This window comes from Tupaia chinensis, unplaced genomic scaffold (assembly GCF_000334495.1).
Source record: "Tupaia chinensis unplaced genomic scaffold, TupChi_1.0 Scaffold144899_1, whole genome shotgun sequence".
Taxonomy (NCBI): Eukaryota; Metazoa; Chordata; class Mammalia; order Scandentia; family Tupaiidae; genus Tupaia; species Tupaia belangeri.
Genome location: NW_006204759.1, coordinates 3141335 through 3167502, shown reverse-complemented (window position 1 = coordinate 3167502; position 26168 = coordinate 3141335). Strand labels below are relative to the sequence as shown.

Below are 26168 nucleotides of genomic sequence, written 5' to 3'. Positions count from 1 at the left end.
ATTGGGTCCAATGCAATTGCTATCTTAGGGAATAATTTGAGTACGGTGTGCTCTGTACTTTTGATTACACAACTCACCTCTGAGAAATATTGGGCAACAGAAAGTTGCACTCGGGTAAATTGAACTGTATAAGAACACAGCTACATAGACTAGAGAGTAGAAGTGGTCGCTAGAGGCTAGGAAGAGTGGGGGGTGATGAAAAAAGATAAGGAGATATTGGTTAACGGATATAAAATTACAGTTAGGTAAGAGAAATTAGCTCTAGTGTTCTATAGCATAGTAGAGTAACTATAGTTAACAATGGTTGATTTTGTTATTTCGAAATAGCTAAAAGAGAGGATTTCCAATGTTCCCAATTCAAATAGTTGAGACAACAGATATGTTAATTATCCTTATTTGATCATTACACATTGTATTGTATTCTCATAGAAAAAAAAAAAAACCTCTGTGCCCCATAAATATGTATAGTTATTGTGTGTCAATTAAAACAATAAAAATAAATATATTTTTAAAAAGAACACAACCACATACACACACCCCTCAACACTTGCCAGCGACTCCAATATACCATGTGTGTTATGGGCCACACCTGGTTATTACCAGTTTCAGAAAACTTCTCCTTCTGCCTCTTTATAGTCATTCAGAAATGGCAACCTGGCCAACAATTACTTCCATAAGCAAACTTCAGGTCGTTTTCAAGCTAAAAAGCCTTACTTACTATAGTAGTTATATATTTCTTAATTACTTAACACATGCAAATTTGTGCTACCATTTTTGTTATATTCCTATTTTTTTAAACAATTCCTTACTTTCATTTATACTATTTATTATTGCTTTATTTTAGAGAGAGAGTTTTGCTAAAGGGCATGTGCCCTCACCAGAGAGACAGGCAGAGATAGAGAGACAGAAAGTGAGAAGTCACCCCTGGGGGGGGGGGAAATGGCCACACCACAATCCCTTCTCCTCCATTCTCCTCTCGGGTTTATGGACACGCACACACACATACCCCAAGTGAGTTTCAAGCCACCAGGTCCAGGACTCAAACCACCAGCAAACACAGGGGAGTCCAGCGACGTAACCATTATGCCATCTCCTTGTCCAACTATTATTGCTTTTTAATTTGCTTTTGGGAACATGCATTCACCAGAGAGAGAGGGAAAATGAGAAAGCAAGCTGCCAGGTCCAGGACTCAAACTGCAGTCTTAACCACCACGTCAACTGCTGGCCCCAAGTTCCTGTTTTTTTATTTTTTTATTTTTATGTGTCACTGACAAAGTTTTTGAGTATTATGTCCTCTAACTCCATTTTCTGTGTAAGTCTTATAGTTACACAACTTCACATAGTGGTGTATTCTTAGGAACTAGTGTGTTGCATTCAAGAAAACGTGACCACGTATGTAAAAGTCTTAACATATGTTAGGCTTTCAATAAATGTCAGCTGTTGCTATTGTTATTATTACTGAACCTTTGTGCTTCACTAACACTTGCCCTTTTTTTTCAAAGCTCTTTCCCAATTATGAATTTATCTTTATCCCCATGCTTTGTATGGGGAGAATTGTTCACATACTTAACTGGAAATGCGAATCACAGGAAGCTAAGCTATTTGCCTAAGATCACAAAGTCAAGCCTCAGCAGATACTTAGTCTTTTTCTTTCCCTTGGATTTTCTTAAGAAGAAAAGGATACAGATAATATTTCTAAATCTATGAGCAAACATTGTAAAGCAAAGGATGTGTAAGAACATGGCCACTTAGTACTCAAAGGAGGATAGGAAGAAAGAGCATTTAGTCATGAAAAAAATCCTTGAAGAAGTGAATCAAGAATTTGAGAAAGAAAGTGGGCAGAAGTGAGAAAATTGCAGGAGAATGACAAATCGGTGAATAGTGGGAATTTCGAACTCAGATGCCTACACAGGCCGAGTGAGTAACAGGACAGAGTAAAATATTCCAAATGTTAACAATAGGGAATAGTGGAAACTGTGGGGTACTCAGGACCCATCCAAACGGACCAGACTCCAGTGAGCTAACCAAGTCGTGCCTGGGGAGCAGATTCAGCATCTGATTTTTTACTTTTTTAAGTTTTATTATAAGGCACAAGCACTCTCCAGAGAGAGACACAGAGTAAGAGAATGTGAGAAATCACTTCCCAGGGGGGCTGACCCTACCACAATCCCCTCTCCTCCTCTCGGGATTTTGGGTATACATGCACATGCATCTGGCGTGATTTTCAAGACACCAGGTCCAGAATTTGAATCACAGAGTCGGCCTTATGCAATCCAGCTCCTTAACCTTCATACTACCTGCTGGCCCCTTAGCATCTGATTTTTAAGCAGAAAATTAAGATGTTATGTGAAATTCCAGCTCTGTTTTTATCTGTGGTGGTCAGTTTTTTAAAATATCAATAACTAATTCAAAATATTTTAAACATTTTTTCAAACCAAAGTAACACACCTAAAACCAGCGAGCCTCCAGTGAACTACAAAAGTGATACCCAGGCCCTGGGCCCTAAGTGAAGAAGTATAAACACTGATGGACACAAAATATGTTATTTATTGTCAATTTCTGCAAAGACACATTTAAGCAACAAAATATACATTTGTCAACCTTTTAGAATTTGTTTTATACATTAACAAATACAATATGCTACCATAGCAATAAATTAAATGTACACTATTTACATTACATAGGCAGTCAGGGGTCTACAATCTCCTCCCTAAGAGGAAAGAAAGAAAAATCATCACATGGACCACCACGTCCAAGCTACAGTTCTTACTTAGGTTCTATCACACGAGGGAATCTCTTCACACTGAAATGTCAGCACTCCCCCAGCTGGGGTGTCAGAGGGGGACACCCATGACAAGGGAGAGTTGGCACACATGCTAAGGATCAGAAAGGGGGTTTCACCCTTCCAAGCAGAAATGTCACAAAATCAAAGACAATGGCAATCAAATTCCAGTCTTCCAGCCAAACACCATCTCCCCAGGGCTGGTAAGGCACAGAACAGAGCCACTGCCCCAACAGCCTCTCACCAGGCGGGGCTCTGCTGCCCTTGGCCCTAGCAGGGGTTGTATTCCTCCCAAATGGGCCCGTGACCCAGCTGAAATGGGCAAGACCGGGGGATGGAGTGGGCAAGGGGCTAGTGGTAAAACATACCAGAGCTTGGTAGAAGAATGCCCTCCCGAGTCTCCCATCAGGCTGCAGAGACAGCCTTGGCAAACTCGATGGACCTGCCCTCGCCTTTCTTAACGGGTAGCTAGAGGCTGGGGGCGGAGCCATGGGGGCCTAAGCAGGCCAGGTTGGCCTGGTCCCTGCTGGCTACTTGTAGCTATGAGACCTCCTTGAACCCCCACAACAGAGCTGTCTCTATTGACTTAGAAATGAATGAAAAGGGTAGTGTTTGAATTGGCACCTGAAAGGCTCAGGGGAAGAAAGTGAACTGAGCACTCGTCCTGCCTCTTCACGTGAGCCTACGCTTCCATTAACCAGCTTTGCGTAACACTCAGGGAGAAGGGATGAGTTTTCTTCTTAATTTCGAAAACAGGATGCCGAGGATTGGTATCGTCTTTGCCCTGGCCCCCACCTCCACTACAGATGGTAGTTGAAAAACCGGTCACTGGCGGTCGGTTCACCAGAACCCTTTTTTTCTCCTTGTTTTCTTTGCTCCAGCCACAGCCGAAATCCCAGGGCTGAAAAATCCAAGAGAATATTTCCCACCCACCTGATGGAAAATGCAGCAACCGAGGCTCCACCAACATCCTTGACTGGTGACAGCTCCCAGCCAGTGCTGAGACACCAGCAAAACCCAGGGCCCAGGAAATGCAGCCATTTATCCAACCACCACACAAAGGTGGTGAGTTCCAATCCCAGTCTTGCTGCTACCTGGCTGTGTGACCTCAAGCAAGTCATTTCCCCACCCTGGGCCTAAGGTTTCTCATCTGGATGATGGCATGATTGGGTGAAATGCTACAAGGGGCCAGAAAGCGTGGGCATTGAGACGATGCCCACAAAACTAAACCACAGAATATTTTTCAAGAAACACCATTTTACATCCTTGAGCACAGACAGAAACTCTAGCTAAGGTTTTCTATCTCTAGCCTTTCTGCATCTGTTTTTAAGTATCCACTGAGCTGGAGGCATATGGGTACCCAACACATACAATTTCTTCAGTGAGTCACACAGTCCCCAGAGCCAGAAACGTGTCCGGGAAACACCCTTCCTGAAGGTCACAGTGAAATTCCTCAAATATCAGCATGAGCACCATCTAGATGAGTCTAGTAACTAGGGCCAATGAGGCTCGAGCAGTTCTTTGAGCCCCAAGACTGGGCGCAGCAATAAAAGGAAAGACATGTTGGGTCAGAGCAGATATAGAGTGTGGGGCAAACAGACCTCCAGGACCCCGAGCTGCCTGCCCCATAGCCCAGAGGAGGGAGGGGAAAGGGGTCCTGCATCTATGCTCCTCCTCCCTCTCAGTGCTGGGGCCTGGGGTGGGCTAGTGGTGGACACTCTGGAAGCTATAGACAGACTTTCTAGGGATGGTGAGGATGACACAGAGTGAGGGAACTGCAGAGCCCACCCAGAGCACCCCAACAGCAAAACAAGGGTGGAGACCATGTCTTAGGTCTGCATGTTTTAGAGGGTATGTGTGCCTCTCAGGTCCTCTGGACACCCCAGCCATCCTGCCCACAGGCTCAGAGGAGGAGCAGAGCCCTCTCAGGAGGTAGGAGGCTGCAGGGAGCGGAAAGAGTAGTGGGGATAGAGGGTATGAGGTTCCCAAATAGGATAACATGAGGACAACCCGGAAACTGCAGACCACAACACGATACAGTACAATCACCAAGCAGCCACACATGCTAGCTACCCGGATGGACAGTCTTACCCTGTAAGACTTTTTTAAAGAAACGCAGTTTGACCTTTCAAGTACCCTCGGAAACCCAGTCAACAAAACAGGGCCAGAATCCACAGGCCTCCTTCCAGTAGTGGGTGCTGCTACAGTGACTTTTAATAAAAGCTACACTGATATTTTGTTGACCTTCTCTAACTGGAATACATTTTACCAGACTAGTACTTTACATAAGCGCATTTGCCAAATAGTGTGAGGGGAGAAGTCTAACCAGCCTGCAAATAGGATCCCACAATTTCCACATGAGCAGGAGACGAAGGATCAGAACTTAGCTCTAATGGCAGAAGCAATGGGAAATTATCACATCAGTCAAAAATAGCGTAACAGTCATACACTTTGACGTGGGAGTGGGTCCAGGTCCCTATGCAAATGAAGAAGTTGGTTGGAAATCCTCGTCATCTGCTCATTAAAGCAGGAACCCAGCCAGTGTCACTCTGGCAGCCTTCTGCCACCACGTGCCAGAGGCCCCATCTGCATGTGAAGCTGCAGCCCCTCTGAGGGTCTGCTCTTCAGACTCTACATTTTATTTAAAGAACGCCCCACTTTCAACCCACCCAGGACCAATCAGCATATATACCCTCTCATACTGCAGACATGGATGGGTGGGGAGCCAGGTGGGAGTCAGCTGTTCCTCAGAGCGAGCTGGCTCATCCCAGAGAAGGTGGCTCTGGCAGAGGGTGCAGGTGGCACACAGTGTCTGACCCACATGAGATGCGGCCCAGGTGCAGGAATCCCACAGATGTGACAACTGCTTATAGGCCCATACTCAGAAAGGGGAAGAGCAGGGCTCAGAGATCAAAACCGCAGACATGACAGAAGGGCACAGTTGTGGGAACAATCTCCACAGCAGGGCTCGATACCCCGAAATGCCCGGGACATCGACCGCCGTGGGACGCTGGGCTCCTCCCCATAGGTTGGCCTGAGGAGAACCTGCCAGGCCATCAGGCCATCCCCACCCCAGCTCTCCCCCTCACTTCAGGGGGGGTGAAATAACCATGTCTTCCCTGAGCCTCCACGACAAGGGGAGTCCTGGATGCCAGCCTAGCCCTCAGGTCCTGATGCTGCTCAGCTAAGGAAAACCCCAGTGCTGGCTCCTTTGCATTCCCTGAATTCCTTCTCACGCCTGGCTGCCCACCCCTTCATGAGGAAACCATCTGCTCAATGGGGAGCAATTGCCATGGGGCTTCTCCCACAAAAGCAATAATCAGGAGACTGTGTGAAAAGGCAGGACAAAAGCTCTGGCTACAGTCAAGGAAGTGCATGGCACCCAGTCCTGGTCACACCCAGCTGTCTCCGAGCTTCAACCGGCAGAGCCCCACTGGACGTGCACAGGCATCGGGACGAAGGCAGCCCTGGGCCTTTGTCAGCAGATGGGTGAGAAGTTCTTAGTGCAGAAGCAGATAGACATTGGAGCTCCGGAGATGCAGGAGCAAGAGAGCCAATTTTCCTCAGGGTGGCCTCGAGGATGCTACGAATTCCGGCTCTGGAAAAGCAGTCCCTCCACCTCCACCGAATGCGTTGGTAGTGGTAAAGCCTCTTGCCCACCACATCCAGGAAGGCACTGCACTGTGACCAAGGGCAGACAGAGCCTGCCTTTGCCAGCCCCTTACCAGGGTACATATTCTGTCGGGGACCCTGCTTCCCACCCACCATGCCCTCTGAGGCAGATGAGCTCCCTGCGTCTGGCTGAGATCCTGGCTCCTAAATCCCCTTTCCCCAACTTTCTTCCACTACAGACAAAATAAGATGATACATGACCAGATAGACATCACATGGCGAAGTCAGTTACAAAGGGAGCCTCGAGGAAGGAGGCCTTGTCCAGGGATGGGGCGGTGCTCTCAAGATGTGTTGGTAAAGGGCCGGGCTGTGGCTGGGCTGGGACATGGACAGACAGCTGGTCCGGTGGGCAGGTGGCCGGTGAGGCAGCAGGACTGTGACAGAGTAGTGGATGGCACCCCCGAACTGCTGGAACAGGAGCCTTCTCCAGCACAGAAGCGGTGCCTCTCTGTGGGAGACAAGGAGGAAAATGATGACCAAACATTTGGTCAAAGAAGGAAGGAAGAATACAAATGCTGTGGGTGTAGACCTCGGAGGGAGGTAGGAAACACACGAGCCCAGGGCCATAGCCCCCAGTACAGGACGAGGAGGGGGCCCAGCTGGATAGAGCCTGAAGCCAGCCGTGAACCGAGTACCTGTGGGGGTGAATGTTGGCATTCCCCTGCTCTCCTGTTTTTTCATAAATCAGGTTTAACATAAAGTGGGCTCACCTGGACCCCTCCCCTTGGCTCCAACTGTGACTCATACCCCTGAGAGAGCTCTGTAGGGGGAGGCCTGGGATGCAGATGGTCTTTGATGACTTCAGGGCAGGAATTCGGCCCTTAAAGCCAGCAAGCCACACCCATGCCCTCCCCCTCCACCCCCCCACCGCTGAGACTAGGAGCAGAGGCCTCCCAAGCAGAGCCCTGACCCTCTCAGGGTTTACTGCATGGGGGTGTCTCTCAGCACAGAGGGAGGGCATGTCCCTTGGCCACATGGAGGGAAAAGCTGCCTGACAGCAGGGAAGCAAGGGACAAACTGAGGAGCTTCTCCCTGCAGGGAGGGAATGGCCCTGGGCTACCACCCTTCTGCCCACTGGAGCCAGACTCGACAGGGATCCAGGAAGCTGCACTCAGTGGGTCTGCCCCAGCCCTCAGGCAACTCTTCCCATCCACACCCAAGGCCACTTCCCCCTCCTCCCCACCTGGAGAAGCCCCATCCCAAAGGCTCCAGGGACCTCCTCAGCTGTCAGGACCTCTCTGGCCATTCTCAGGTTAAAGCTACTAATTCCCTGGTCTTGAAGGAACACACTTGCCCCCTCTTGGTCACAGCAGGACAAACACTCCCTTGACCCACCTTGAACAGGCGAAGGACTCCTCTTTCACATTAGTGACCCTGTTTCAAGGAAAATCCACACAAGAGTTTTACATACCCAGACAACATAACCCCCTCCAGAGGCAGCTTCTGTGCACTCAGCTCTCACAATCTGGTGAGCTCAGGAAGGGGCGTGGGGCCCCAGAAGCCAATAGCTCACATCACATCTGGGCACGACTATGCCTGAGGTGGTTGCTCTAACGAGGGGAGTGTGATAAAGGCTACTGTCTGCACTGGTGGGGACAGACCGCATCTCCCACCCCGCACCTCCCAGATCTGAATGGAGCTTTCCTTCCTCTGCCTTTTCCCAGATCCTCAGGTGCTATCTGAGGCTCCCTTTCCCCTCAGCCTGCAGGAAAGAAGGCTGGCTTTTGGAGGAGAGTGGAATGTGGGATATGGGAGGCCACTCCCCTGCTGCCCCAACACCCCAGATACCCCCGTAGCCTTACCGCACTAGAACTGGCATGGCTGAGCTTATCAAAGCGGAACTTCAGGTTTGATCTCGGGGAATTTCTGCTTTTGGCATCTAAGACAAAGAAGAATGTCCATGAAAACATGGCAGAACTGTAAAGATCACTGGGTCTGTAAAGATCACAGGTACTCTGTTGACATGTACTGATTCATCAGAGCCTACTCTTACATTTTTTAAAATTATTATTTATTTAATTTTATTTATTCATTCATTTATTTTAATTTGAGGAGAGAGACACACAGAGAGAGAGAGAGAAAGGGATAAAGGAAGCCACCAGGTCCGGGACTCGAACCGTGGTTGGCCATGTGGGAGTGTCCAGCATCTTAACCACCACGCCACCTGCTGGTCCCTACTCTTACATTTTTTAAAATGTTGTGAACTAGTTGCTAAACACAAGCCACTAAAAAATACTGAAGGAGCCAACAGATGGCATAATGGTTACATCACTGGACTCCCACATGGCCAACCACAGTTCATGTCCCGGGCCTGGTGACTTGAAACTCACACCCAGCGCATGTGCATGCATGCCTAAGATCCCAGGAGAAGAAGGGACTGCAGCATGGCCATTCCCCCAGGGGCCTGAGCGCGTGCCCTTCCCCCTGGGGGGGGGGGGGGGTATTTATCACTCTTCCTCTCACTGTCTCTGTCTCTCTCTTAGGGCACATGTGCCCTAAGGCAAAAATGTCTTTAAAATATATACTGAATTACATAAGCTTACAATTAAATAAATTATATTCAACAAAGCTAATGAATACTCAAAACTCATCACTTCCTAGTTATTTTGCTATGCATTCCTATTCTGTATGCTCTTACATCTATTGTATCTGTGTGGCAGGAACACCCAATGAAGGTAGCTACGAGCATCTCTTCATACTTCAGGGACATCGCATTGGTAGCTTATGTTCAGCCACGATAGGAATATTTACACCACAGAAACTGGCAAATGCTACCAATCAGGGCTTGATGTATGGTTGTGTTGTCTAGACTTAAGAAACTAATAGAGAAAAGAACAATGTAGATTAAACTGGAAATGTGTTGTGTTCTTCCCAGCACTGCATGCCACTCCGTGTAACCCTGCCAGTCGATCCCTTCTGGACCCAGAGCCCACATGTGAAATGGTCAATGGGTAGATGATGTCGGGCCCTCCCAGGCCAACTCCTTGCCTTCAGCCCAGTCTCTTCTCAAACCCAGCTGAACAGCTCAAGACAGGTTTCTGGATCTCCCCAAGCCCACCCCAACCCTTTGGGTACCTAGCACAACCTGCATGGGGGTGGATGCAGCTTGCCAGGGTTTAATACTACCTAAAGGATACCCCGATGTGGCACCCTATGATGTGACAAGCATGGGCTAGATTACCAGGCCTGTTCCAGGTCCCCTTCTATACTGGGTGACCTTCAGCAAGTTGCAGACATTCTGCAGACCCTCCTTTACTCAAAACCTGGTAGAACCACAGTGGCTTACACTCTGCGAAGAAGCTGTACTCCATAGGCTGGGACCTATGGGAGACCTGGGTTCTAGTCCCAGTTCAACATAAAGAACCTAAAGGCTGGGCGTAGTAGTGTGTGCCTTTAATTCCATAACTTGGGGAGGCTGAGAAGGCAAAAGATGACAAGCTCAAGGCTGGCCTGGGCAACATAGCAAGACTCTGGAAAAAAAGCCAGCTGTGGGGGTACACGCCTGTAGTCCCAGCTGGGAAGCTGAGTTGGGAGGATCAACATGGTGAGACTCTGTCTTACCTCAATATAGATAGACAGACAGACAGACAGACAGACAGATATTTACCACCAAGTGGGAGCCCAGTTCGGTTACAGATTCTTTTATTCATTACTTCAATATTGAGTTAAGCTTTATTTTAAAAACATCAGGGAGGAACCAGCAGTTGGAGTAATGGCTATGTCTCTGGACTCCCATGTAGTCCACTGTGGTTCGAGTCCTGGACCTGGTGGCTTAAACTCATGCTGGGCTCACGTGCATGTGTGCCCAAGATCATGAGAGGAGAACAGAGGAGAAGGGATTGTGGCGTGGCCATCCCCCCTGGGGGTGATTTCTCACTTTCTGTCTCTGTCTCTCTCTGTTTTTCTGGCAAGTGCATGTGCCCTACAGCAAAAACCTCTCCCCCCCCCCAAAAAAAAACCAACATCAGGGAATTTGTATTGTTACTCCATTTTACAGATGAAGGAACTGAGGCTCAGCGAGGTGGGCCCATCCATGCCACAGCCAAAATTAGCTCCAGACCTGCCCAACTACAGGCAATGAGTAAGAGGAGCCACGTGAACTGCTCTGGCAGCCGGGAAGCCGTAACAGAAAGGATCCTCCGCGTTCACCATGATCTCTCTGCACCCTCTTTGCCGGAAGCCCTCCACATGAGAACCCCAGTAGCACTCTGACTTAAACCACCCCAACAGCCCTCTGGCCTTTCTGTGTTTCTTTCATTTAGAGCAGACTTTCTCCACCTATTGAAAATAGGCTGGAAAAGTTTTTGCTCTACTCACTAGATGCCAGCAGCACCACCCTCCCACGACCATGAAAATCAAAAATGTCACCAGACATTGCCGAGTCCCTGAAGCGCGAGACTGCCCCAGCTGAGAACCACTGACCACACCACTGTCTTATTCCAGTTACTTGATAAACAGGTTAAAAAATTCTACATTTCTGACAACCATAAGCGTTTGTTCAGTCTTCACACAACCAACCCTATTCCTCTCCTTTCATTGTTTGGAGAAACTGAGGCCCAGAAAGGCTCAGTAACTTGCCCAACATCATGTCATTAACTGGCCCAGTGTCACATCACTCAATCCTGGGACTGGACCCGGGCTCTCGTCCTGCACTTGCCCACACTATGCTGTCCTCCTCAAGGGCGGGGACCAAGGCTGTCCACCCACCAGTGCCCATCACACAGGTCCACCTAGATGGTCCTCAGGCACCGGCCCTTCACCCTCGCCCCAGAGCAGGCTTGTTACTGCTCTGCCTGATGCAGGGGTCACAGAACCCCAACAGGCCTGGACTCCAAGACCCCCCAGACCCCCGTAGAGTCTGGTAGATTTCACCTCCTTGACATCTCTTGACTCCATGTCCTTCTTCCACGGTGCCACCCCTTCTCATCGCCCCATGAGCCCTCACTGCTCTCCCTCCCTGCTCCTGCCCCATGCTTCTCTCACCCATACTTAGCACTGCAGCCCACAAAATGGTCTTTCTCAACTCCAGGTGGTGCTTCTCTACTTAAAGAAACTTCAGAGACTTAGGGCCTGGCAGCTTCCACTGCTGAGAGGATAACACCAATAGCCACACCAGGGCTCCCTGGTGACCCCAGCCTGTGGGTGCTCTAACCTCTCTCCTCTCCCAATCCTCCCCACCACAACCTCCAGCCATACTAAACCACGTGTGGGCTCAGGACTCCCGACCCTCATTCCCTCTAGGCCTTTCCACGCGCTGTTCCCTCTGCCTGCAGCCCTCTCTCACCTCTTAGCCTTGTATTCAGATGCTCTCCGTGACAGAGGCCCTGGGTCGCTGATGGAGTGGAGGGAAAGGTCAGTGGAAAGTGCTCGGGTTTGGTTTGGTTTTGTTTTTAATGACAGAGAGTGCATGTACACACACAAGAGAGAAACAGAGAAAGAGAGAAGCAGTCTCGACAGGGTCTCATCATGCCTTCAGTCCCTTTCTCTAGTCTTCCAGTGCCTCGGAATTTTGGACGCCCACACGCAGTACAAACCTGGCATGACTTCAGGCTGACCAGGAGATCTGAACCCACAATCAACTGCATGGCTTCCAGCCCTGGAGGGCATTTATGTTACAGCTACGCCACAGCAGCTGGGTGGTAGGCCGAAGTTCAGCTTCCTAATCTCACAATCTCCAACTCCTCCACTATGGGGTCTCCAGCAAATCATTCAACTCCCTGAGCCTCAGTTTCCCCGTAGGTAAGGAGAGGATAAGAACACAGGCCTGGGAAGGCTGACGAATGCAATGACCAGCAGAGTTATAGGGTGTTGGAGCAGGAGCAGAAACCAGCCAGCTTGGCCTGCCTGGTGCGCACGCCTTGGAGCAGTGGCCCCAGCCCCATGGCACAAACCCCTAGATGCCACTGACCTGTGGGACTCCGGCTCATGATGATGGGGGTGGCGGCTGCTCCCAGGCTGGGACTCTCGCTGCTTGGGGACGGGCTGTAGACAAACACCTCCTGCTTGAAGGGCGAGGTTGTGGATGGCTGGCTGCTCTGGGGAGAGAGGCTGGGGGAGTGAGGCCAGCCTACCCTCAGGTAGCCCATGCCCAGGCAGGCCTGAAATAGTCCAGGACAGCTACTGCCTCCCACTCCCTGCTCAGACCTCCTTTTTCCTTCCTGATGCCTTCACCCCTGCTCCAAATTCTCCCACTCCAAGAAGGGCCTCTGATCCAGCTAAACACTGACCCTCACCTCTCCAGCCAGGAACCCCATGACAGAGCTCCACTCAGTCTGGCGTCTGTCCCTCTGCTGCTGTCACTCTGAGAGAGATGCACCCGCCACCCCAACCACTGCTTCCAGGCCATCTCTAGTTTCCTAGAGTAAGTAAGGAAACTTCCCTTCTATCTGAACAGACTGAAGAGGGGCTCCGCCCAAAGTGGCACGTGGCTGGCTGGGCCCCAGAGTGCCCTCCCAAGGCCATCCAGGTACACCTACCCCGCTGTCACACTCCTCCATGGCCTCGCCCTCCCCTGCGGTGCTGCTGAAGCTGCTGGTGCTGGAGGAGGAGCGGGAGATGTTGGCGCGGCCATTCTCCTTCAACTTTATGAAAGGCCTGCAGGGGACAGGAAGCAAGGTGGGACCTGGTCACAGATGAGACCTCCACCCCGGGGCCCCGCAGCTGAGCAGGCAGGTCTAGAGGAGATCTGAGCTTGCCCATCAGCAGCTCCCCATCCCCTGCCTGTTAGCCCTCATGTTTCAGAGTTCCTGGGGCAGGAGATGGTCACTCTCACCCTGCCTGGAGGCAGAGAGCATGGGTCAGGGCTCTGAATGGCTAAAACCAGTCTTTCCCTCACCCTCACTCTCTTACTTCTCTTTGTTGGGGCAGATTTCCGGAGAGCTGGGATTGGAGGAGGTCTCAGACTTTATCTCCTGAGAAGAGTGTCCACCATCCGGGGTCTTGGGGTTGCTGGATGCACTGTCACTGAGGGAATAGGAATGAAAAGTGAGGTGATGGAGCCAGCCCCCCAACCCCCATCTGCCCCACACGGAGCCTCTGCCAGTCAGCCCGGGGACCCTGCAGAGTCAGAGCACTCCCTACCGAAGCATGGGCACCAACACATCCTTTCTCCCTTGAGCACCACTGAAACTGCTGCTCCAGGTTCATGGGTGAGAGTCCAGGGATACCAAGCAGGAGTCCTGGTGTGGTGGCTTCTAGCCAAGCCTCCCTCTCCCCTAAGCTGGCAGCTCCCTCAACCTGGCAGAGCTACAGGTCAAGAGAGGGCCACAGGAAACGGACTGGGGTCCGGGGTATCCATCCCACACAGTATGTGGGGACTCTTGGGAGAGGCCAGAAGGGCCCTTACACACACTGTATAACCCCAGGGACATCCTCCAGTGGACACAGACTGCAATATGGGTTCCCTGGCTCTGTGTGACAAGGTGGCCCTAGGTTCTGAGAAACGAATGGCTACTCTCAGCTGACAAGGCCGAGTTGTCTTCTCCTGCAGCTGAGTGAAGACCTTGTCTGATGTCCACTGTTGACTGTGTTGGCTAATGGGGAAATGACAGCCCTATCCTCAACACACACTTTTTATATAACAATGTAATTGAGATATAATTCACATAACATACAACTCACCTATTTAAAGTGTACAGTTCAGTGGTTTTTAGTATATTCACACCATCACCACAATCTAATTTTAGAACAGTCTTGGCACTCTGAAAAGAAACCCTGGATCCAGGGTTTGTAATCACTTCCTATTCCTTCCTCTCCCCACCCCCTGGCAACCACTAATCTTCTTTCTGTCTCTATGGATTTGCCGATTTGGGAGATTTTCTACAAATGACATCATACAATATGTTGTGGTTTTTTTGGTCTGGCTCCTCTCACTTAAGCTGACTGTCTTCCAAGTCTATCCATGTTGCAAAATGCATCGATACTTCAGCCCTTTTTATTATAAAATAATATTCTATCTTATGGGTAGGCCACTTTTCATCATTTTTTACAGTGGTGAACATTTGGGTTGCTTCTACTTTGGATTGTCATGAATAATCCTGCCATGAACGTCTATGTGCTAGTCATACAAGCTTACCAGTATTTTTATAAACCATTGTTTTCAATCCCCTTGTGTATATACCCAAGAGGAGAATTGCTGGGTTATATGAAGCCCTGTTTAGCTGTCTGAGAACTACCAGGCTGTTTTCCAATGCACCATTTTGCATTCCCACCAGCAATAAGGGTTCTAACTTCTCCACATCTTCGTTAATTTCGTTATTATTTGTCTATTTGCATACGGCTATTCTAGAGATGGGAAGTACTTGTGTGCACTTTTTTTTTTTGAGAGAGATTTTTGCTATAGGGCGCGTGCGCTCGCCAGACAGACAGAGAGAGACATTAGAGACAGAAAGCGAGCAATCACCCCTCAGGGGGGATGGTCACGCCACAATCCCTTCTCCTCCATTCTCCTCTTGGGATCTTGCGCACGCACGCACACACGCCCGGTGTGAGTTTTAAGCCACTGGGTCTGGGACACAAACTGCGGTCGACTATGGGGGAGTCCAGTGACATAGCCATTACGCTAACTGCTGGTTCCCTTGTGTGCACTTTTGATGAAGTTGCTAATGCCCTCCTAAATCATCAACTCACACAGGGGCTTGGGTCACTGTGCACGACCAACATGGATGTCCCTCCTAGATTTCTCTCCTGCTGGATTTGGAGACCTCACCCTCTCCAGGCTGTCCTCCTCCTTGCTCACCTTTTCTTCTTCACTCACTCTCCATGTGCCATAAATGCTGGTGCTCTACATACCCTCTCACACTCATTAGTCTAACCCCCACCTCTATTCCCAGTATCTCCTGTCAAGACCTCTCTTCTGGGGCCAGCAGGTGGCATAGTGGTTAAAGTGCTAGACTTCCACATGGCTAACTTGGTTCGAGTCCTGGACCTGGCAGCTTGAAAATCATGCCGAGCACATGTGTGTATGTGCCCCAAATTCCAGGAAGAGAGTAGAGGAGAAAGAAGTGCAATGTGGTCATCCCCTCTGGGGTATGATTTATCATTTTCCACCTCTCTAACTTTCTGTTTCTCTCCAGCAAATGTACGTACCCTATGGCAAAATAAAAAAGAAAAACGCTCTTAAATCTCAAGATGCATAAAGTTTACCATTCCCTGGACAGCTCTACAATTGGTCCATAAAGACACATACGCAGTTTCCAAGCAGAGCTTTTCATCCTTCTCCGTACATCCACCCTGGTCCTATAAGTCTTAGCTTAGGGGACAGTGCCACCCAGGGATAAAGGCAGACAACATGGGAACATGGGAGTCAAAATGAATGCCTCCCTTTCCCCCTCAAGGCTAAAAGCTTCCAGAGGGCAGGTCTGTGTCTTTTGTACCATGTGTCTAAGCACTCAGCACTGTGGCTGGCACACAGCAGCCACTCAGTAAATACTGCTGGCTGAATTAAAGAACAAGCGGAATCACCAATTAAAGATCAGAAAGAGGGACCAGCAGTTAGCATAATAGCTATGTCACTGGACTCCCACGTAGTCGACCGCGGTTCGAGTCCCGGATCCGGTGGCTTAAACTCGCCAGGCGCGTGTGCACGCATGCCCAAAATCCCAAGAGGAGAATGGAGGAGAAGGGATTGTGGCGTGGCCATACCCCCCAGGGGGTGATTTCTTGCTTTCTGTCTCTCTGTCTCTCTCTCTGTCTGGTGAGCGCACGTGCCCTGTAGCAAAAACCTCTCAAAAAAAAAAAAAAAAAAAAAAAAAGATCAGAAAGACAACTAGCAAGAGCAGGTTAAATGTGTGTAATATGAGAGTTGCTGTATTTAAAAAAAAAAAAAGCAGAGCACATTCTAGAAGTCCATAGGAAGGCTCCATTAACTCTGCCTGGTGGGATCAAAGATGGCAACCATAAGTGGGGACATTTCAGTGCACACTGAAAAAGAAGGCAAAGAAAGAAGAATGCAAGCAATGTTTCTAGCTGGGTCAAAATGCTGTAAGCCCCTGCAGAGACTGGCCAAGCTGGCCTCAGTGGATAAAGAGCTGAATGAGTGACAGGAGATGTGTAGGTGTCTAAAGTGGAGGCCAGGATTAGAGGAAAGCCATCTCCCTGAGCAGAGCAACACTCTCCTCAGGGTTGGGCATCTATTGGGTTGTCAGAAAAGTCATGACATATTTTCTGGTTTTCTATGCAAAAATGCATCATGACTTTTCCAACGACCCGAAAGCAGCTGTAGAGATGGAGAGAGCTAACAGACCTCAGTCTGGCTGGAGTGGAGGGGTCCCGACAATTACCATCGTGTCCGGCCGTCCCCCTGGCCTTCAGAACCCGTGTGCAGGCGAGGGAAGAGCCCTGATCGCCGCTTGATGGGGCTCCGAGACTGGTTCTTCGCTGTTGCCGCTGCCGCTGCCACTGGAGGCTGCCAATGAAACTGCCAAAATGAGTGTGCACACCCCAACCCAGATCTCCTTCCCTTCAGCCCCCTGCCTGCTCCACAAATGGCTCCTGGTCTGGAGGTGGGCCGGGCAACAGCAAGACAGCAAGGAAGCTTGGGATCTATGTAACAGGAAATGAGACCCAAGACTTAAGCACTCCCAGTCTCTGCCATTGTCTTGTTAAGCCAAGCCTGTGGCCCCAGGTAGTGACCTCCCAAGAGCAGAAGTCCTGGAGGACCACGGAATCAGGACCACCAGAATGGGAGCCCCACATATTGAAAAGGTCAGGATGACGCAGGGTCACAGACTGAGAATCACGAAGCTAAGAGTCCTTCCATGGCCCAGGGTCAACCTCTTGTTTTACAGATGAGAAAGCTGAGGACCAGAGAGGAAGAGAATTTCACCAAGGTCATCTAGCAAATCACGGGCAGGATAACAAGAACCCAGGCTCTTAACTCTCCATCCATTGCTTGTAAATAAATAGATCCTGCAGGTGACGCATAGCAAGACAGCACCAGAACCCAGACCAGGTTGCCCAACAGGCAGTGGGGAGGCAGCCAAGAAGGCAGTTGCCATGGCTCAAAATGCAGGGGTTTGGGGGTGGGGGGAGACATAGAGGGCTGTCAATGGAATTGTGGGAGTTTGAGAAAAGAAAGATGGGAGGTTGAAGTCAATCTTAAAAGCCTGCCAGGCCTCTAGCCCAGGCTCCAACTTCTGCCATTCATGTACTATGTAACCCTGGGGAAATGGTCTCTGAACCTCAGTCTTCTCATCCGCAGAATGGAGATAATTGCTCTGCTCTACTCAATTCATGGACTTTCTAGAAGGAACAAGATAACAATGATGAAAATAGTTGGTAAATCTAATTAATTACATGAGGCCATTTATAATACTAATCATTAGTATCATAGAGGGTCTGTTCTATTTTTAAAAAGAAAATCCTGGGACCAGCAGTTAGCATAATGGCTATGTCGCTGAATTCCCATGGCCAACCCCCCTGTGGGGTGATTTCTCGCTTTCTATCTCTCTGTCTCTCTCTTTCTGGCAAGCGCACATGCCCTACAGTAAAAAGAAAATCCTATGCAAATCTCAAGCTCTGTTTTATAAAAGGACTGGCTAGGGCTGGCTCCATGGCCTAGTATTAAGCAAACCAGATCCCACGTGGTTGATCATGGTTCAAATCCCAGCCTTGGCAGCTTGAAAAACATGTTGAGCATATGCGCACGGGTGCCCAAAACCCCAGTAGAATGGAGAACTGGAGAAGGGATTGCAGCACACCCTGTTAGGGAGTGTTTTCTATCTCTTTGGCAAGCACATGCACCTTCTGGCAATAAATAAATAAATAAGTAGGAAAGACTGGCTATGTGGTTCCCTAACATTCCCAGCTCCTAATGCAAGTCAACCAAGCCTGAGCTCACAGATCTGCAGGGCCGTCTTTCCTTGGGAACTGCATATATAGTGATGAAGACCATAGATCTTGGGTCAGGCGACACTATATCCAAATTCCAGCTCTCCAGCTTAGCTGAGTGACTTTTTAGCAAGTCACTTAACCCCTCTGGGCCTCCTTTTCCTCAAATATAGAATGAAGAGCACATCAGGACCTACCTTAGGCAGCTGTTATACGGGTCAGGTGAGATCACATCTGTGGATTACTTAGCTCAGTGTCTAAGGCACAGCAAGCTGGGGTGGCTACTGCTACCATTAATAATTAACAATGCGGGGTCAGCAGGTACATGATGGTTAAGGTGCTAACTCCCACGTGACTGACCACAGTTCAAGCCCCAGACCTGGTGTCTTGAAAATCACACTGGCCATGTGTGCCCAAAATCCCAGGAAGAGAATGGAGGAGAAGGAATTGTGGCATGGCCATCTTCCTTGGGGGGTGATTTCTCACTTTTCCTCTCACTGTCTCTGCCTCTCTGGAAAGTGCAAACATCCTAAGGCAAAAACCTTAAAAACATAATAGTGAGGCCAGCAGTTGGTGTGGTAGTTAAAGGTGCTGGACTCCCACATGGCTGACCGTGGTTCAAGTCCTGGACCTGGCAGCTTGCTTTCTTGCTTCCCCTTTCTCTTCTCTCTCTCTGTCTCAATCAAATTAAATAAATAATAACAAATGGGATTAAATAAATAATTTTTTTAAAAAATGATAGTAATAATAATTAGCAATGCAAGGACATCTCTCTGCTAATCATAGGACCCAAGCCCCTGGACACAGAAACACACCCCAGGACCATTTTGCAGGATTGGCCCCAAGAAGGAAGCCCAGCTGTCAAGAAAACTCACAGAACTGAACAGGAGTTCTAGTTCTAGTCCAACTAACCCTGGTACCACCTGGGAGGGAGACTCCAAGGGACCCTTTTCAGAGGGCTGAGGCTGGGATCACCTCACCTCCCCAGAAGTCTTACTCTCCCTGTATCATTCAACTTGCCCTGCTCTTGTCACTTCACCCCTTCCTTCACAGGTCTGGGGGACCCTCCCTGGGCCCCACATGCTGCCCCAGGCCTGCCAGCACTCACCGAGAAGGTAGTCTTGGTGACCTCCACGCTGTTGTGGGAAATGCCCCCGCTGAGGCTGCCAGGGATGCCCCCACTGTGCTGCTTCTTCTGGCTGCCCACCATGGTCTCCATGGAGTGGCTGCGTACACGGATGGCCCGCTGCAGGAGATGGGGGCAGGGTGACAAGGCCTTGAGAATCAGTAACCAGCTCTTACAGATGACCTCCCTTTTCTGTGGGGTCTGCACACATAGACCTGGGCAACTGCACACACATGTGCACACACACACACACACACACACACATACATACACACACAGAGTAGTGGAGGCCACATTACAGTCACTACAATTTACGGATCATTTTCCCAGTTCTATCCCATGCCCTGGGCATGGGTAGGGCAAGGCAGAGCATTGGAAAGGAGGAGCCTGGGGGCCCTGTCTCCTTCACGAGGTAGACAAAGGATGTTATCCTCATCTTATAGGCAGGGAAGTGAGCCTTAGAGCTCGGAGCTCACCACACATGCATGACCCTGCGCCAGTTACCAACCTCACTAAGCTATAGCTTCCTTACCTATAAGAAGGGAATATGACCCACACAGGATCACGGTGGGGATTAAACAGTCAGGTGCCTGACCTCAAACTGACTCTTTTTCAGAAAACTAAGCTTCCTTCCGTACTTCTACACTGACTATCCTGCTGCTGCCATCCCCAAGTTGCGTTGTGCACCTTGGAGAATATCTGATGAAGCCCTGGGAGGAGTGCTTAGTCCTCCCTGCATGGAGCCATGCACTCAGCCATCCCTCCTTTCTGCAGAGCTTAAGACACACTGCCGTTACAGGTCGGGCTGGCATGGCTGCTGACAGAGATGCACAATGGGCTAGGGACAGGTGCAGGGTCTCGGGGCCATGGAGCTACTCAGCCCATACAGAGCCTGAGCCCACTTAGGGCCACCAAAGAGCAAGGGGCACATTGGAAAACAATGAAGTATCTAACGGGGGACAACCATGACAGACAGGGGTTTGTCACAGTACATGCAAAGGATGAGAACAGCTACAAACCAAGGATGCTGAGCTTATAGTAGGGATGGCCTGGACAGTGACAACCACCCCTTCGGACTGCTCTACGGGGCTGCATTGCTCTGGATGCAACCAAAGGGGAGAGGTAATAGTGAGGGCCTGAGAATGCTGGCTACCCCTAAGTGATAGTCTCTGGCTTTGGAGGCATTCAAAGATGATGTGAGATGTTTAGGAAGGGGATGTTCTTTCCTTACATCACTTCCCTTTGATCATCCATCCAGTCCCTCAGTAACACAGCTGGGTGGCAATGCAGTGCAGTGGTCAAAGGTATGAAAGGCTTAAGATATGAAAGGCTTAGGGTTGCACTGCCAGGATTTATAACGGATCTTCAAAAAGTTTATGGAAAATATGTATTATGAAAAAAGCTATGTGTGGATTTCCTTTTTGTTTGTTTGTTTTAATTTTGCACCAAAATAAATTCACACATTAATAAGTTTTTCCACAAATGTTTTAAAGTCATAAATCTGGGCTCTCCGCTCCTCCACCCATTAGCTGGGCACCACTGGTCAGGTTACTTAGCTTCTCTGAGACTTATCTGTGAAATGGGATGGAAGATGTCTACCTCATGGGGTTACTGGGAGAATACATATAAAGCTCTCGGGAGAGAGCCCAGTAAAACCTACATATCCAATATACATGGCTACTCTTACTGTTAACGGTAGGCATTTATTGGGTCCTTTCTGTATGCCAAGAATGGGAGAATTGCAGTAGGTCAAAGAACTATAAAACACAGCTTCTGCCTCCAAGGAGTTTCCAAGACTTATTCCTAAAGTTGGAGCAATGCTTAAAAACAAACAAACAAACAAACAAACAAACAAAACAACCCAGGGCCTGTGGGGCTGCTCCCTCTGCAGTAATTAGCTGCCCCTGCCTGGGGGCCCCAAGGGCAAGGACTCCCAGCGGGGTGGATATCAGTAGCTGCTCACACTTGAGTGCCATCCCCCTACACTCCTTGCTGGCAGAGCCAGAGTCTGGTCCAATGTCACCTCCTTGGGGCACAGCAGGAAGCCACGAGCAGCCTAAGGCGGTCATTTTACCCATCCCCTTGCCAGCAGAACACCAAGGCCTGTCTGCTGGGGACTAAGAGAAAAGATTTCCTCAATGATTTCCAAAAGAGACATGACACGTCTGCACCCGAAACCACAACAGTCATCTTGGGGCCAGGAGAGACCAACCCTGAGGGAGAAACAAAGCTAACAAGCCAGGAATGGCAGATGGAAAGAACCTGTACGCCAAAAACCAACCGAGCCATGAATCGCCAGGTCTGCTGGTTACCTATTCCTTGTGAGTTACCTATTCCTGAAGTGAGCCAGCAGAAGTAGGGTATGCTCAGAACACCGGCTTCAGAAAACTGGTGCAGCAGGACTGAGGTGTGAGCCCCGCTCCCTCCTGCCTACAGTCGGTGCAACAGGACTGAGGTGTGAGCCCCGCTCCCTCCTGCCTGCAGTCATACCCACGTGCACATGTGCAACCTGCAGATGGTCTCCCGGGGAAGAAGGAATGGCCTCCTCCCTGGAGCTATCCAAGTCAGAGCTCAGTTCACATCACAGTGGTCCCAGGAAAAAAGGATGAATATGACTCCCAATCCAAATAGCAGGTCTCCCTGGCATCTCTCAAGGCTGGAAATTCTCCAGATTGGACAATGACCAGGGACCCCATCCTGTTTGTTTGTCAATCCTGACAAGGGAGCCAACTAGGGAGAGTCATTTGTAAACAACAGCCACCAAAATGAGTGACCAAGAACAGGGCACAGAGCTTACCAGCCTTGTACCCCTGGTATTTAGCCTCTCTCCGATGAGTCAAAGATGCCCCTTGGGAGAAATCGTCCTCTCCCCTACAGGACAGAACACAGTCACCTAGCAACAGTTTTCCTGCAGCCAGCTCTGTTCACTCCATCACCCAAGCATCATGAAGTCGTGGTCTCTGTGGAAAACCAAGGCAGGGAAGAAGCGGCAGCACACCGGGGCGTCCTTGGATGAACAGCCAGGCTCGTCAGATGAGTCAGATATTCCATCAACCTCCGCGCCTTTATGTACCTGGGTGCCCTCGTGTGTCACCTCCACTACTACCATCAGAACAAGGGCCTTTCGAACCAATCATTCATGTTTAGGGTACTCTTCACCGCCTTTCTCAGCCAGCATTCGATGTGGGAATCAGCCCCATGTGATGGCACCTGGTCTGCTGGGCTGCACAGACGTGATCTTATTGAATCCTCACAACTGTGAGACATGGAGAGGGTAAGTATGGGGTAAAAAAGGTCTTGAAAGGCAGAGGACCATCCAAGGCCTCACGGGGACAAGAGATGAAGCCAAAACCCAAACCCAGGACCCTGGGCTCCAGATGAAAGGGTTTCTGGGACAGCAGGTGGTGTGGAAGTTAAGGCAGCTGGATCCCATGTGGCCGATTATGCGGTTCAAGTCCCAGACCTGATCACTTGAAAAATACACTAGATGCATGTGTGTGCAGACCCAAAATCCCAAGAGGAGAATGGAGGAGAAAGGAACGTGGCATGATCATCCTCTCTAAGGGGTGGTTTCTCATTTTCCCACTTTTTTTCTCTCTGGCAAGCACATGTGCCCTATAGCAAAACTAGGAAAAAAGAAAAAGAAAAGAAAGAGTCTCTTTGTCCCCAATAAATGGTCCAGATTTAAAATACAGTTCAACAGGTTGATGAACTAAGGATAGTTAGACACCAGAAAGTTTCAAGGACCCCCTCAAAAAAAAAAAAAATCTCTAAGGCTGACGTCAGAGAGGACACCAACTCTTCAAAGACTCTTGGTGCTGGTGTCAGAGCTAAGTCTGAGGAGACTGTGGGCTTAAAGGGAATCTCAGGGCTGTGTGGGGACAATCGGCCACTCCTGGCAACAGGAAGGGGCTGATTCCGGGTTCTTCCCATGGCTCCGTGAGCCTCATCCCTTTTTACAAAGGGGCGATGGTCTTTGCCATGAGGATGTCACTAGACAGCATGTGCCCAACACCTGGCATAAGACCTGTTCACTCAAGGTCAGCTCTCCTCCTCCAGTGGAAGGAGAGAGAGGTGATAGCTGCCTCTAAGCCCTAAAATAATGCTCGCTTTGGACAACACTGCCCAGTAACCTGGTCTAAAGTGTTTTGTGTTTCAATCTAATGCAGAGCTGGGTAGAAGCATGCACCTCAAACTGGGCAGAAGTGTCAGTAAAGGGCGAAGTTGAGCAAAGAGGGCAGTGCTGTGGGAAGGGGGAAATGAGTGAGGACAAGCACGTGAAGACTTCGCTTCAGCATCAGGAGGGCTCCAAGGACGCCCTGGACTGCCTATCAGACCCTTGCGTGTCCCTCACAAAGCCTGTCTCTCTCTGCTCGGGTCTCCCAGGATCAGGTTGCTCACTGCTCCATTCAAGTGGTGGGCAGCCTGATCTGTGGAGAGCTCTTCTGTTCACTGAGCTGAAATCGTACCACCGCAAGGCTTTGGGGTCTTAGATCAATCTACTCCACCATTCCTCATGACTGTCTTGCTGTCCTCAGTTTGCTCCCTTCCCAGCTCCTCATCTCTGGTTCCATCACCCCACCCCCTGTCACCATGGTCTCCCAGCCTCGGCACACCTCACTGCTTACCCAGGAATAAGTTCTCCTCTGGGAAAATGAGAAGAGAGAAATGGCATCACTTTCTTGTGAACTGCTCATGTCACTTCTTTCAGCTGGGGGTTTGAGCACCAGTCAGTGTCAGAGAGGGAGCAATTCTCTCCCCTGCCAATCATTCCCTCTTGCCTCCTTACAAGTGGATTTTGTGCATTTCAATCTAACAAACTCAACTTAAGGGACACAATGCAAGGAGATGAGTGCAGGGGGGAGAGGGTGGCATTCCTATCTGAACCAGGGAGGTGACAAAGGCAGGGTCTTTAGCAACAAGGATGCCTGATTATTGCCTGCTGAGATGGCTCCTAGTTGGGAGTGCTCTGAGTCCCAGTACAGGGTCTTCCATCCCTCTAGCAAGGCAAGCACACGCCAGAGCTGACATCTTCACTCTATAGACCACAGCGCCAATCCAGGGCCAAGCACGAGGGCCTGAGTTCTCTGTCCATAGACCTCCCAGGGAATGGAGCCACCTGATACCACAGCTTCCTATGTCAGGAAGACAAGAAGGGAACGGAGATGCCCAAGGCTGGAGATTCTACCCAGGCCCTTGCTGGGTTCCATCCACTATCCACGGCACTATGCAGCTTAGGCAACATTGCCAAGGACATCTGCAGCCTGGTGCTCCTCTCCTGCCACTAGGGGTCAGGTCAGACCAATGCATTAGCTGTTACAGGCCCTCAAAGGCTGGGAGAAATGACCAGACAACTCCCTGCTTGCAGTGGTCTCAGTTCTGTTCCAGCAAGAGGTCTACTCCTCCCTAACCCTACTTTGTATCTTTGTATGGCAAGTCAATGGAGGATGGGCCAGCTCAACATTTCTCCAAAAAGTGGCATACACGTGCTTTATGTGCATATCATGTGGATACATCGAGGACTGTCACTTTTTTATTTCCTTACAGACTAACAAAAACCTTGTCAAAAGCTAGCAACGTCTGAGAACGGCATTGAGATTACTAATATAGAGATTAGATGCTTTCAAAGGTGAGTACTGTTGGGACCAGCAGTTGGCATAATGGCTATGTCACTAGACTCCCACATAGTCGACCGCGGTTCGAGTCCTGGACCCGGCGGCTTAAACTCACGCCGGGCGCGTGTGCATGCGTGCCCAAGATCCCAAGAGGAGAATGGAAGAGAAGGGACTGCGGCGTGACCATCCCCCCTGGGGGGTGATTTCTCGCTTTCTGTCTCTCTGTCTCTCTCTGTCTGTCTGGCGAGCGCACACGCCCTATAGCAAAAACCTCTCAAAAAAAAAAAAAAAAAAAAAAAGGTGAGTACTGTTCAGCTCCTTCATAAAGAAAAAATGTTCTTGTAGGATACAGCCACAGAGCCCCAACCCCTGGACCGCATTTGCAATGCTGACCTCGTACCCTGCCTAGTCACTCCATAAAACGTCTTTAGTTGTCAGTTATCACTGTGAAAGTTTAGTCTTTAGAATTGAAATTTTATCTATTTTGGGATGATCGCGTAAGTGAAAGTGCAAACTTTAAGAGTGTTTGTAGAGCTGGCAGATTCCTGAGAGCAGCTCGAAGCAGCTCAGTTTGAACAGCAGATCGAGGTGTCCATAAACCAACTGTTTTGTCTCACATGGAAGAAAACCTTCCATTACAGCCCACAGAACTGAAGCGAGATGGGAAGAACGTCTCTGGGTGGAATGAGGTGCTAGGCAGCAACACAGGGCCATGCCGTCTGCTTCTTAGGAGACAGACAGAGGGCCGCTGCTCTCTGGAGTAGGGGCAGGACACTTGTGAGAGGGAGTAGAGGGATGGTTGAGATCACTTACAGCTCACTCAGTCCTCAAGGATGTTTCTACTGCCTATGAGAGGAAGACCTGGACAGGAAGGATATAAAAAACTACAACTTTACCTCCAGGAATTATTTCTGGCACCACTTCTTTCAAGAAGGATCTCATGGAAATCTGGGTTAACTCCAGGAAGAATTCTGACCCCCCTGGTACCACCTAAGGCATCCATGAAGAGATACCAAAACTGAGCGAGGCCAGACCTGTAGGCCTGGCCACAGGCAGAGTCCAAACATCAGAGCGCCCCAGGACAGTGCGTTCTCTATGGCTGAGCTTGGCCTGCCCCCAGCTCAGGCCTTCCACTTGGGAGGCA

At 49.7% G+C, this 26168-nt stretch overlaps 1 protein-coding gene across 7 annotated transcripts in view; it reads right to left on the bottom strand.

The window, feature by feature from the left end:
* Positions 1-2529: 2529 nt before the first annotated feature.
* The window catches only part of RAP1GAP2 (RAP1 GTPase activating protein 2), a 262143-nt gene continuing 238504 nt past the window's right edge, over positions 2530-26168 (bottom strand). For 6 of the 7 annotated variants that reach the window (XM_006167571.3, XM_027767925.1, XM_006167572.3 and 3 more), the window contains 8 exons: positions 19392-19529; positions 16735-16859; positions 13304-13417; positions 12931-13048; positions 12363-12489; positions 8257-8333; positions 7790-7828; positions 2530-6902 (listed from right to left, as the gene is read on the bottom strand). In XM_006167571.3, the coding sequence (XP_006167633.1) occupies positions 7820-7828; positions 8257-8333; positions 12363-12489; positions 12931-13048; positions 13304-13417; positions 16735-16859; positions 19392-19529 (708 nt within the window). In that variant the 3' untranslated portion in view covers positions 2530-6902; positions 7790-7819. The remainder of the gene's footprint in view (positions 6903-7789; positions 7829-8256; positions 8334-12362; positions 12490-12930; positions 13049-13303; positions 13418-16734; positions 16860-19391; positions 19530-26168) is intronic. The other variant, XM_027767924.1, reaches the window with a different exon arrangement.